Source organism: Haplochromis burtoni, unplaced genomic scaffold (genome assembly GCF_018398535.1).
Source record: "Haplochromis burtoni strain Fernald_Lab_line unplaced genomic scaffold, NCSU_Asbu1 Contig_34, whole genome shotgun sequence".
Classification (NCBI taxonomy): domain Eukaryota; kingdom Metazoa; phylum Chordata; class Actinopteri; order Cichliformes; family Cichlidae; genus Haplochromis; species Haplochromis burtoni.
The window spans coordinates 765540-779301 of record NW_024582395.1 but is presented as its reverse complement, the minus strand read 5'-3'; the positions used below and the strand labels follow the sequence as shown (position 1 = coordinate 779301).

Below are 13762 nucleotides of genomic sequence, written 5' to 3'. Positions count from 1 at the left end.
CCCCCCCACACACGCAATATTTCTCCCTAGTTAGCGCGGCATACACGACATAGAGTCATCTATTCTTCTCTCCTCATCAGTTTCGCTCCCTGACATCAAATGTATACAGTAATACTCAAACATGAGCGCACCTACACATGCGCGCTTGTTCCAAACTGCACTCCGCTGAGTTTGTGTTTATCAGTTCACTACAAACATGATTAAACCCCTCTATAAGGAATAACATTCCAGTGTGTTGTGTTAAACTTTACGAGTTGATGAAAAGTGCAGGCTGGCTGGTGAGGGATTTAGTGTGGGGAAACATTGCGCCTCTGGTACTGTACACAGACTCGCTGCGCTGTTTTCTCAAGCTAGCGTTTGAAAACAGCTTTGTGTATATTAGGCCTACCTGGCAAAAGTGAATGTGAAATACCATTTTAAAAATTTGCTCGTCAAGCGTTCCCCGCGTGTGTGCGGGCGTGTGTGTGTGTGTGTGTGTGTGTGCTCCCAAGGCAAGCATGCTCCCATTCACAAACAACATCCTGAGATACCTCCAAGCACTCTGTTTACATTTTGCATTCTTTCAGGCGCTCTTATTCAAAAACCAGAGCCCTGCGAATGACCGACCACAGGAGACTGTGGAGAGAATTACCCTCCCCCTCTACCTCCCTCTCTCTCTCTCGCTCTCTCTCTCTCTCTCTCTTCTGTTCTTCTCTTTTTCTCTCTGCCAGAAAGGTCTCTCTCTTTACCCGAGCCTCTTTTCCCCCCCTCCTGCCCCCCACCCTCCCACCACTCCCCCGTCCCTGGCTGGAGAGAGAGTGGCCTCAGAATGCCAGATGTATTACAGAGTGAGCCACGGCAATGTAAACACTCAGCCCTGCCATGAGAGCAGGGTGGTCTGGCCTCCCTCCTTCCCTTCCCTCCCCTCGCCTCCTCTCCCTCCCTCTTCTCCTTTCCTCTGTTCCCTCCCTCACAGCGATGACTGCCAGAAGGGTGGAGAAACACCCTTCTGTACAAAACAGCAAAGGGAGAGTGTGTGTGTGCGTGTGTCTGTGTGTGTGTGTTGGAGAGGAGACTGAGTGAGGGAAGAAGCAAGAGTATAGTAGCAGTAGTGTGTTTGTGTTTTGGCTGCAGTGCCTACCGTACACTAGGAAAGAGAGATTGGGGTGTGGATTGATGCTTCTCAGACTGCAGAGCAGAGAAATTTTCTCGCTAACATTTCCAACTGTGTGTGTGTGTGTGTGTGTATTTTGTTTTATTTATTTATTTTTAGCCATACGTAGCTGTATATTTCATTGCAATTCCTGCAGCACGTCGTCATAGAATCTGGCAACCACGGCAGTTACACAAGTACCACACATGCACATGCAAGACATAAAGATACAAAGATAACATTTCCTCTGTCAGATGATTGAAAAGTCAGGAGCTCCAGATTGAATCAGCATGCAACTGAGTGAAATCGTCTCTTGCACTGTAACCTATCTGCATAAAGAGCACTGGGTGTTATAAAGACCATGTTTACACTTAAACATTTTCTACTTCGTTGTTCCCTGGCACGTGCACTACTCCAGTGTTTTTGGACCTGTGCATTTGTCCATTTTATTATTTGCTCACCCACCTTAGGTTGCAGAGGGTCTAGGGCATAGATGTCAAACTCTGGCCCGCGGGCCAAATTTGGCCCGCAGCCTAATTACATTTGGCCCGCGAAGCCATACCAAATTATTATTCGAGCTGGCCTACTGGTATTATACAGCTAATATATATATTGTTTAGTATTAAGCTTTGCTTGTTCCATATTCAGTTTTTCAGCAAAATGTGTTTGAGTCCATTAGAAAAGATTCATTCTTATATCTGGAGGAATAAATATATTTCAATAAATATTAACGTTAGCCCGCAACTTTGTTTTAGTTTTGAATTTTGGCCCACTGTGTATTTGAGTTTGACACCCCTGGTCTAGGGCCTACTGGAGCTGACACAGAGCAATAAGTATTGCTTATAGTACATTGGATGGATTTCAAGTCCATCACAGGATCCCAGAAATGGGAAGCTTTTGTATACTTCTAATGCTCTTTAAGTTTGGACACCACTGTGCTGTCTTTCAGTCTGAACTCTTCCTGTCATGCTGGGTTTTATCAGTCACTATATGTCATTCTCTAATTTGTCACTCACCCCCATTGCATGACCCTTTCCAGAAGAAAACAAAAAAAATCAGGAAATCTGTCTTGACTGTCAGCAGTTAATTCAGCAAGAAGAACAAATTGCAGGCGTTTTCTAGTATAGTCTGTGTCTATACTAGCACTGATTTCTAGCTAGCTACACATTCACTGTGTGTGCAAATGATCATTTAATATGTATTTCTAGGCTTTTTACAATGGATTGAGATTGTTTTTGGTTTAAAAACAACACTTACAGTGACAAAGGTAGCTGAATGCACGGGTTTGATATTTAGGTTAGATGCACATTAAAGTATCGAGTTGGGTCAGTTTCATATATCTTCCATCTTCTTGTTTCAAAATAACTATTTCATACACATTTACAGTTGTTTTATAGTTGATGTATTTACTATGTGAATTATTAATACATACATTGTAAATGTATATGTTCATTCAAAAATGTATGAATTTCACCAAATAACATGTTTCACCACAGACCCTAATACTGTGATCCATGTAAACCATAAACACTTTGCCTCAAAATAAAGGGACCAGTGCTCTCACTATAATCCGCCCTTCTGTAAAAGTTTGGCTCTGGTTGTTGGGCAGACCTATACATAACAGAATGGAGTATAAACAACCACCATTTGCTGGACTTATAAACTAGATGATAATTGCCATTAACAAAAAAAGAGAAAGTTGTAGTGCATTTCACTCTTACCTTTGTCAGGCACAAAGTGATGGATACATCCCAGAAAGCTGCACGAGCAAGCAAGACACAGACGGTCCATGAGATGCCCTGAACGCAAAAATGAGATCACCCCTTATCCAAATAACCTCAACATCCTGTCTGTTTTAAACTCGGTGGGTGCACTGCTGGGAATCTGAGCAAGTCAGATTCCCAGCAGTGCACTAAGTTTGCCCATGTTTAAAACAGACTGGGCGACTGGTTGTTGTGATGAGTGCAGAACAGATGCAAGTTCAGAGGTTCCTTGATTTATTAGTAAGATGGAATAAGAGTTGAATTATGAGGGTGGTAGCCGTGAATCTCAAAAAACAAATACAGATCCTGTTGGTTTTTCTTTGTCTTACTTTCATACTGTTTCTGTGTCCTTTATTGCACACTCAAGAATGTGTGGTTTCTTTTTGGGATCCCTGAAATCATTGACCATCTTTACAGGAAATGACAAAGAGATAGCTAGTTGAGATTGGTTGTTGAGGCTCATGTCACGGTCTGTTATGGTTTGGTTGTGGGCCAATCACAAGGCTTTAAATGCAGCAAAAGGCTGGCTTAAATTTGACAGGCACTGCAGAAGAATACAGAATGTGATTTTTTTTTTTTTTCCCTGTCCTGGAGTCTTTTTTTTTTCTTCATTATCACACACCTGAGAATGCAGAAAATCTGCTGCAGTTTAATTGGACATTATCTGGTCTTTACCTGCCAGCTTCCTGGAACAAAGTACGTGTGCTTTCAGATTTTACAGATGTGTGAAACCACACAATTATCACCGGCATTCACCGCTAGTGAGTGAGCGTAACGTGTGGTGCATCTTTTGCATTGCATTCAAGCAGGTCCCTCTATAAAACCAAACAGAATATTGACAGTTTTATGAAGCAGACAACTGTAGAAAATAACTCAGTTTGATTCTCTAAAAATTGTACAGAATTCATGGGTAAAATCGGCTAGACTTTATCAGAGTAAGAGGTGTACTATCGCTGAAGAGTTTATAAAGCTTTCGCGTCACTTTAGTGATGGTGGCTTCAGATCTGCCATGTCTGTTTGGCTGCATTATGACATCACTTTTAATTGAACTACAACCACTGCATGCACACATGCTACAAAAACAGACTTTCTGTCAATGTTTCCTTCCCCAACTACTCTTTACACAGCTCTCTGAATCCATTGGCACTGAATAGGATTTTTTTTTTTTTCGTGGGGGGTGGGAGAGGCGAGAGGGACCTGAATGAAGGCAGCAACGTGGAAGAATCTGCCCATTGAGGAGTGTGTGAATGTACACCTCGGGCCCAGGGGAAGCTGCATTGGGAGCCAGCCGACTGCTAAATACACCCATTTTAGGGGCCGCAGAGGCCGGACAGGTGATTAGCATAATCAGGGGAGAGGGGAGCTATACATATGGTAATGCAGTAGTTGGGGGGTGAGGTTTGGTGGTATGGGTGGGGATTCTGGGGGCAGTGGTTGGCAGCTGGGGTGTGTCGGGGGTCGGAGTGTTTCGGGGGTGCGCTGCTGCATGAGGAGACCCTCGGCTACAGCTGCCAGTCCGAGGACTTCCAGTCTCCGTTCTGTCACTCTCATGTTTTTTTCCTCATTTTTTTATTTCACAGTTTTCCACTCTTGACCACGATTGTTTTACACTCCCCTCTCTGTGTGGCAGCCCCCTCTTCTTATAAGCTGACAGGAGGGAGGGAAAGAGAGTGCAAGGGAGGGAGAGCAGTACAAGTGAGGGGAACTCACCACGGGTCAGATAGGGTCTCGGCTCCCAGTAAGGCCTTTCACCACATATTTGTGGCTGTGTGCACACCTGCATTGCAGAGTGAACATTGGAAACTGCTGTTAATGCTCTGTGGATTGCTGTGCGTGCTGCTGCAGTGAGCGCTCCTTCTCCTGCTCGCAAAGTTGTTCTGAGCCTTTTGCATCTCTTTACACACTGGCATCTCCTTTGCCAGTTCCTGTCTCTCTTTTTCCTCTCATCAAACCCTGTCCTCATATTCTGTGTGCTCCTGGATTAAAGCCTGGACTTCTTTCTTGCTTGTTCCTGTGGCGGGCTGATCATAATCTTGTGCCCGCCTGCAGTTCAACAATTCTCTAACACTTTTTGACAATGCTTTGACAGAAATCTATGCCACTTTTTTTTCGCTGCAGCTAAATATTTTAGATGGGTGTATAAAGTGATAAACAAATGCATTCTAGCATAGATCTGTTGATGTTTATCTACTTTTATTGAGAGGGTCTGTCACATTGCAGTGATGATATCCTACAGAAAATGGGAGCAGCAGAAAATCTAAGAAAAAAGATGAACTCAGAGCCGTGGCAGCAGATGGATAAGAGAAAGCAGACAAATGGTGGAGGACAGAAACAGGTGGGGTCCTCTTAGTGATCAAAGCAGGTTATTGACAGTAGCAGCTGAATGGGAGACAAACAGGAAGTAGGAGAGGTCACTGGACAGACCTACTGTGGGAAACTACCTGAGCAGTGTGACCAGGAGCAGATACCAAGCAAGTTCAAATAAATGACAAAGATAGCCAAGTAACAGATGCATTTTTATTATATTAGTATATCCTCTCTTTCCAAACCTCATGAGAAAGTTTGAAATCAGCCATAGTCTAAATAAAATTATGTCTTAAACATAACTGAACTACCAATGAGAAAAAGATGACCTTGTGTGCAACGGCATGGAGTTAAAGATGAAATATTCTTATCATTTAAAAAAAAAGACAAATGTTTTTATTGTCTCTTGTGCAATTTTATGTTGGAAGACAAAAAGAAAGGAAGAGTTATATAATTTTTCTCTATACTCCTCAAACTTTGCCTCAGGATTTAGGACTCCTATAGCCCAAGGCTGCCTCTAAGCACCTGCCTGAAAGTTTAAAGGAGTGTTGCTAGAAAACTGCAAAGATTTTGTAGGTCGCTGTTTTTTTGCAGTTTGTAATGTAATAAGAAATGGCAGTATACAGAACCGGTGGAGATCAAGTAACAAACTTTGACAAGAGTACTGCAAATAGGATTGCTAAAACGGAAAATGAAAACCGTCGTCTGACTCCTAAACCTACAGGAGGATTTGGCAAACTGCTCTGCTGCCTACATTACTTGAAAATTTTCTTATCACTGACTGAGCATCTCCACAAAGAAGTCTTCACCCCTGACTAAGTGGTCAGACCAAGAAAGACTCTTGGTAGGAAGAAAACCACCATTTAAGAATTCTGCAGAAGTGTTCCTCTTCCTCAGATCCAAGTATTAATACAATAATGTTTCAAGTTCGCAATCCTGTTGACTTCACTTCTTGGTTTTCACTCTGGCTTATATCATCCACTGTGAGACCTGCTATGAATAGGTGTGTGCCTGTGCTCAGTGCGTTGAATTAATTCACTTAGGACAAAAGTTAGGATAAGGTTCTCAGTATGTAGGTAAATGGGATATTTATGTTATAGTTATTTAATAATTGAACAGAAAATACCAAAATGTCTTTATAGGAGATTATGGGTTGATTCATTAGAAAGAAAACGGTTAATAATATCAATCTTTTAATACCAGCCTATGGTATTAAACACAGTAAGAACCTTTTATACCTTTGCAAATATTCATTAAGTACCAGTATTGCTAAACTCCAGAGAAACCCAAAATATCAAGCTCTTGTATGAAAGCATCATTTTTCTGTCTCATGCAACAGGTGTCACTTCCCAAGTTTAAAAGATCTTTTCAGTGTAAATCAACTTAAATTTGATTTTCTTTACACAACTTTTAAAGCAGCTTTTTAAGTACATGCCGTTGTAGTTTCATGGGGTGGTCGTCTCTTTATCCCTTTGATAATACTGGAGGTTCAGATTTTGGGAGGTCGCTGTAGACTTGGTAGCAGTGAGATGACCTGGTTTTGGGGGGCTTCCTCTTCACCATAGGGGGTGCCTGCTGGGATGGAGGGCTAATCCAGCTAATCCGTTCTCTGCAAACAGACACACACACCCACACACACACACACACTCACACACAGAGATGTGTTCAGCCGCATGCAAATACATATAATACATTATGTCACAAATCTTTAGGTAGTGGAGCAGGTCAGGTGTTTCAGACTATTTATTCATAGATGTGTAAATATGTTCAGGTGTACACTGAACATAATTGGGATTGGAATTATACCAGCATCACTCACAGTTACAGGAGTGGTTGCCGCCGGTGGTGCGTGTTCTCCTCGAAAGTTATGGGCTGCTTCCGTTGTCAGACATAAGAGATGTGCTGGGGTGGGGACAAGCTGTTGTGTGTTGCATGGAAAGGAGAGAAAGCTGGCGAAAGGATATGGGGGGTGGTTTGGCTTTGACAGAGGGGCCGGGCTGATTGCCATCATGATCTGGCCAATCACAGTGTAGAGCTGAATAGAGCAAAGAGAGAGAGAAAATGAGAATGAGGAGGGGGCGTTCAGATCTGAAAGGAGGAAGGGGGTGATGTCAGTTCCTTAGAAACCTACTTTCTCTCCTTTGGTGCCCGCCACCCCCCACCATTCCTCTACTTTGAGAATAGGGGGACCAGGGGTTAATGTTATGCAACATGCTGAATACCCACACCGAGGGCTCTACTACAGTGACAAGCATAGGCCTCTTCTCTTCTCTTCTCTTCTCTTCTCTTCTCTTCTCTTCTCTTCTCTTCTCTTCTCTTCTCTTCTCTTCTCCTAAGGTTTTTGGTTTCGTTTGTCAATCATTAATAACTAATAACTCGTACACTACAAACCCATGTAGTCAACAGTGTGCACTAACTCAGTAAAAATAAATACAGACATGATTAGCTAAATAACTAACTAGTCATATGCTGCTGATTACTTTGATTAGCAGTTTGATCTATTACAAGTAAGAAAATAATAAAATATTTCTGTCACAAGTTTCTGGAGCCTAAGTTCATGAACACAGATGAAGAAACTGGACTTTTGAAAACCAGAAAGCAGCTTGCTGATTCCAGTTCTGTCAGAATACATATAAGTTTTGTGATTTATTGGAATGAAAGCATTTTGGCTCAAAACCAGTTGATGGATAGTACAATTTGACTTCACCAGACTCTCTTAATTATCTATTTTGGATGTGTACTTTTCATGTCACTCTAAAACATTACAAATGATTTTTGTTTTCGTAAGAGACCGTGGCCGGTAACGGGAGGGATTGAAAATTATTTCCACTTTGTTTTGGTCTCAGCAGCTGAGCCTGGAGCGGGACACCTTCAAGATATCAACACATGCTGGGGTCAACCAGTTTTCTTAGGAGAAGGAATATGGGAATATGTGTCATTGAAGAAACACAGCTGTGTGTTCACGCATACTCGTGTGCACATGCTTGCACGTATGCTGAGTGTGTGCGCACACACATACATGTTTTCTTGGTCCAGCTGGGGTGTTAATTTCACCCCAAGGCTGTGTGAGTGTTGACCCCAAAACTTTGTAACCTCGTGAAGTGTGGAATTCTCGAAGCCCGAGGCTGTAATGTGCTGTTTCCTGTAGCGGGAGAGTACATTCCTTTGACTTGTCCCATTCCTCGCTGCTTGCTGTAAACTCAGGATCTTTGGGTGGCAGTCCACGACTTGGAAAGAATTCAAAACAGACAGTGGGTTCTTTCTAAACTTGATCCTCCCATCCCCCTGTGCCATCTCCACACGTGTAGAAGGGTATTGACTGATGGATGCACCTTTTTCCATATACCCGTGTTTCCGTTGTCCCTCCTGGCAGTGCACTTAAACCAAGCCTCAGGCTAGCATTGCCTTTGAGCGTTGAGTGTATCAGACAAGCCGACTTGTTAGTGCGCTGTCAGTGTGCGTCAGATCTTAATCAGTTCCATGCGCTTTCCTTTGAAGGGAGGGCTGGTGTAACGGACCTCTGTAGCTGGCCTAGCAGTGGAAAGCATGTCGCTCCAGTTAGCCTAGGCCTGCTATTAATGATGAGCATTATAAACATGCATTCAGACAGGTTCAGATAGGAATGCTGTTTGAGTCCAGAAAAAAAGAAATCAAATGTGTTTTCCTAATGCCCCAAGACATGGCCCTTCTCTCCCTTTTCCCTTGGTCTGACTGGGTGGTCCAGCCCAGCAGAACAGGCATGCTTATGTTCAACTTTAATGCCATTACAGTAGACAAAAAAATATTCAATCCATGCCCACTGTTACACGGATTGAGCAGAATTGTTAAATTGGATTAAGGCATAATAAAATGCTACAGATTTTTCACACAGTCGGCTCTCTCACTGGACAGTTTTCTTGTTTTGTGTATGTGTGTGGCTGGGTGACCAAGTGAAATAATATGAGTATAAATTGCTCGAGCTTTCGCTGAACGGCTCAAATTATCAGCTCGTAAATTAGAAACAGACACACCAAACTGGGGGATGCATATGAAGACACATGAATCTTAAACCTGAACACAAAACGTAAACAATTCTGGTACTTTTTTAAAATTTAATTTGCCTTATAATTTTGCTCATCTCTGCCCATCCTTGCATGCCCGCATTCGTTTGCATGCATGTGTGTGTTTATGTGTGTGCGTGTGTGTTTGTGAGGGATACTTTGCCAGACTTTCCTTGGATGTACTTGGGTGGAGCTGGACAGCTAAAGGGTCTGAAAGGCTGCTTTTGTAGCTCGGGCTAGCTCAGGGCTCAGAGCGCACGCACAGGGCTTAGTCTCACCACGATACTGGGAGCAAAGCCTGGAAGACAGCCTCTCTCTATCAAACACACACACACACTAGTGTCACACACAAATGCAGACAACGTGTTTTGGCGCTGCTGACAAGTTAGCAAATTTAAGGAGAAACACTGAGCTGTTTGTGAAATGTGGATTTGTTGAGGTGATGCTGCTTTTGTGGATTCAAAGGACTTGGGATGTTTGCCATTGTAGTGTTACAAGCTTACTGTGAGGAGAGTGCTTTTATTTAAGATACAAGTCAGATAATGTCACAGACAGGCTGCGATGTCTGTGGGTCTGCTTTGCAGAACGAGCAGGGGATCTCTTGTGTGAGTCGCAGACTTTATAGCACACCATGCTGTTTGTGTGTGTGCATTATTATTATCTTGTAGTTCAGAGCAAAATAATGCATTACAATAAAAAAAGTATGCATGATCTGGAATGGATCTGGTAGTAGTGTGATGTTTTCTAGTCAGCTGTACTCCTGTTTTACTTGAAGAACCAGAAGGAAAGTCAGTGTTTTAACCTTTACTGTGTCTATATTTACACCTGGAGTCAGGGGGCGATCGTGGAGGGGGCGATCGTGGCTCAAGAGTTGGGAGTTCGCCTTGTAATCGGAAGGTTGCCGGTTCGAGCCCTGGCTTGGACAGTCTCGGTCGTTGTGTCTTTGGGCAAGACACTTCACCCGTTGCCTACTGGTGGTGGTCAGAGGGCCCGGTGGCGCCAGTGTCCGGCAGCCTCGCCTCTGTCATTGCGCCCCAGGGTGGCTGTGGCTACAATGTAGCTTGCCATCACCAGTGTGTGAATGTGTGTGTGAATGCGTGGATGACTGGATATGTAAAGCGCTTTGGGGTCCTTAGGGACTAGTAAAGCGCTATATAAATACAGGCCATTTACCATTTATATTTGTGCCTTTGTGTCAGAAAAACACAGACTTTTTAAGCACATATTCAAAGCCAGCACAATTCTGGCCCCTAACCCTTACGTGCAGTTTTTCTTAACCTTTAACTTTACTAAATAAGATTTTGTGAATCAAATGCAATAATGGTCTGGATGTTTTCACAAAAGCCTTAAATATGTAACTTCACTCTTCTTTGTCAAGTTGGCGGGCGTGTGAACCAGGAACTCAAGTATACAAGACAGAAGATAGGCGAGGAGGCCATGTTTACCCCTCAGCTGATGATCCAGACGCCGCGGGAGGAGGGAGCCAATGTTCTAACTGTGGAGGCGCTCCTGCAGCACCTGGAGTCAGCTATCCGAGCCAGCAGAGTTCATGTTTACCTTTATAACAGGTAACGTGCCTCTTGTCATTTTGTATCTAAGCATCATGTTTTCCAATTCTGGACAAGTTAATTCAAGTTTAATATCTTTAGTCCAATAACTGTATCTGGCTTCCTCTTTATTCTAACACAGTGGCCAGTAAACTGTGAGTGTAGCCCTGTTATAGGTCCAGGTATAAATTCTCTTACTTGTGTGTCAGTCAACATTTCTCAGCTACAACGCTGACACGATGTGCTCAGCTCATTCAACATTGTTGGAAGTAAACGAATAAGCTGATCCCAACAGTGGAGTAACCCTCCTGCAAACTAGCATTTGGAGGTGTGATTGCAGAACGGCACAAAAAATCATTTTTTTTAGTAACCCTTTTACTTTATGAAAAAAGCTCTATTCTACAAGCTGGAACAATTTATTTTGAAATATGTCTGAGTAGGAGTGCTGAAAGGTGCTGTAACATGGTGCACATGTGCAAACTTTTTTCTGTATGCTATCAACTCTTGTGCTTATTTAAACAAAATCATATCAGCCAACACTATAATCAGCAGGAAAAAAAACAAATCGATGCACCTCAAGTGGTAATCTCTGAGTGAATTCATTGCTGTACATGATGAGATATAGCAATTATTCTGTGTGTACAAACACAAAGAAATTCGTAATGATGAAGGATATATTTGTATTATTCCTTGTTCAGTTGATCCTGGGTGCACTCGTGGTGTTTATGTGGTGATGAAAAAGTAAAACTTTTGTTCTGGACGAAGCATTCTCATTGGGATGAAAAGTTTCGTCACTCATCCAAGTGACTTTTTCACTCTCTTTTTCTCCTTTTCAGACAATGGAAATTAGAAGACTTATGCTACAAATCAGGGGAAGTAGTCACAGAAACACATCACCTGAATCAGGTGAGACACAACCAGCACAGTGTGTATAGTTTTTCTGTTTTTGACTTTTTATCTCTGTATTGTTGCTACTTCTTCAGTGTTTGTCAATTCTATTATTTGCTCAACCATTTAGATCATAGAAAGGCTACATCCCTGCCTCATCATCACACCTTTGGACTGCTTCTGGGAGGGGGCTAAGCTCCAGCCTGGAACAGGCTATCTCCCGTAAGTACTTAAAAGCTCTTTTTGACTAGACAGAATCTGCATTTGTGATGTGATCATTACTACATATCATTGGATTGACCAAACTCTTCCAAGCTTATGGCCAAATGATCAAATCCTAATTGGGCTTACATAATAGCTTTATCTACTGTGAGGCCAGTTGGCAAACTGATTCAGATGATGTTGGGACAATAAGACCTGAAGTGCTGAGCTCAGCTCATAACGGTAGTGTATACAGTAGCAGTGGCAATGTGATAATGAGAAAGAGATGACAAGAGATGTGAATCTTTGGATCTTGCATTAGCCCCTTTTATAAGTGGCAGCTCTAACACACTCAACCCATCTAAAGAAACACCACAGAGAAACAAGTGTGTGTGTGTGTCCTGAACTCGTCCCCTCTGAAGGCTCTATTGTAGTGGTTGCTGGCATGCGTATCGCTGGCGATGGTTTCTCTCGAGCCCTGGGCCTCACACCATTGTCTGGCCGTTCTGTTGCTAATGGCCTGCTGCTACAGTAATACTCAGCAGACCTTTACCTCTGCATGTGTTTATGCATGCCCATATTGTGCGTCATCTTCATCAGTGCATACATGCGTTTCTGTCGATGTGTAAAGGTGTATCAGCTTGAGTCACCATCATCAGAGTGCGTGGATGTGTGTCTATCTGTGTGAGTGTGAGTGTCTGGACCTAGATGGTAAATAAGGTTTTTACTATGTTCTGGTTGGGAGGCTGGGAATAATAACCCAAGCCTGGTTAGGCACATACAATGTCGTCTGAATGGCAGAGAGAAAAAGAGAGATCGGAATGTGTGAGGAAAAGAGAGCATAGAGGGACGAGGTCTGGGTTGGAGCAGGAACTCAGCTTTTGCATGATGGGAAATTATCGCCACTTATTACATAGCAAGAAAGAGATTAGTTACCGTTATCAGAATTGTGCCTTTTTCATCGGCTAAAATGTAATCTTGAACTTTTTATCTTTTTGTGGTTTTATTCCCTGGAATGAGAAATAAAACGTGATGGGCAGATAATGTTTAAGAACCATAAAACAAAACCTTTCATTCAAACAGGTGTAAGGTAATCTTTTGTAATCATCCAGATAGGCCAGAATTTGAATCTAGTGTTGACCTGTCAATTCTAATGGATATAGTGGATGGCTTAGGTAACATTTTTTATTGTCATTTGACTATAAAATTTTACTTTTTGGGGATCCAAATACAGCTATTCTTAGGAACAGAAACCTAGCATCATAAAAGCACACTAACATTTGCCTTTAACCTTTGCAGAGGCAAAGGACTTGTGCAGTGGACCAATTTTGACCCTAAGGAATTCCTTGAGGAGTTGCCACAGCAAAACCACGTGGAAATCTTTGAGGAGATGTTAGAAAAAGCGGACATTGGGCACGGCTACATGGATAGACCCTGCCTGAACCCAGCCGATCCTGACTGCCCCCGCACCGCGCCCAATAAGAACTCGACTAAGGTGGGCATGCATCAAGCCTCAAGCTTTTGGCTCGGAATATCTCAATAAGTGTGGGGTATTAATATGTTTCGCTCAAACGTAAAGTGTTTAGTTTGAGATTAGTTGTTGACAGTTATTGCTTTTATTGCTCCAGCCATTCGATGTGGCACGGGCTCTGAGTGGAGGCTGCCATGGTCTGGCCAGGAAGTACATGCACTGGCAGGAGGAACTGATTGTTGGAGGGACCACCAAGAATGGTAGCGGACCCCTGCTCAGGTAACATAACCGAACTTGCTTCTTCGTAAACACTGTAGTAATCATGACAGCGTGTATTCTGGACAGACTGTGTGTTTTTTGTTCTCTTGTGCAGCACGTGCACATTTGCGTGTGTGCTGTGTGCTATAAATCTTGCA

General features: G+C 42.8%; 1 protein-coding gene across 2 annotated transcripts in view; it reads left to right on the top strand.

Annotated features, from left to right (window-relative positions):
- The window catches only part of ptch1 (patched 1), a 50095-nt gene that overhangs the window by 8786 nt on the left and 27547 nt on the right, over positions 1-13762 (top strand). For both annotated transcript variants that reach the window (XM_042219495.1, XM_005918986.3), the window contains exons 3-7: positions 10618-10807; positions 11623-11692; positions 11805-11896; positions 13175-13370; positions 13504-13625. In XM_042219495.1, coding sequence (XP_042075429.1) covers positions 10618-10807; positions 11623-11692; positions 11805-11896; positions 13175-13370; positions 13504-13625 — 670 coding nt within the window. The remainder of the gene's footprint in view (positions 1-10617; positions 10808-11622; positions 11693-11804; positions 11897-13174; positions 13371-13503; positions 13626-13762) is intronic.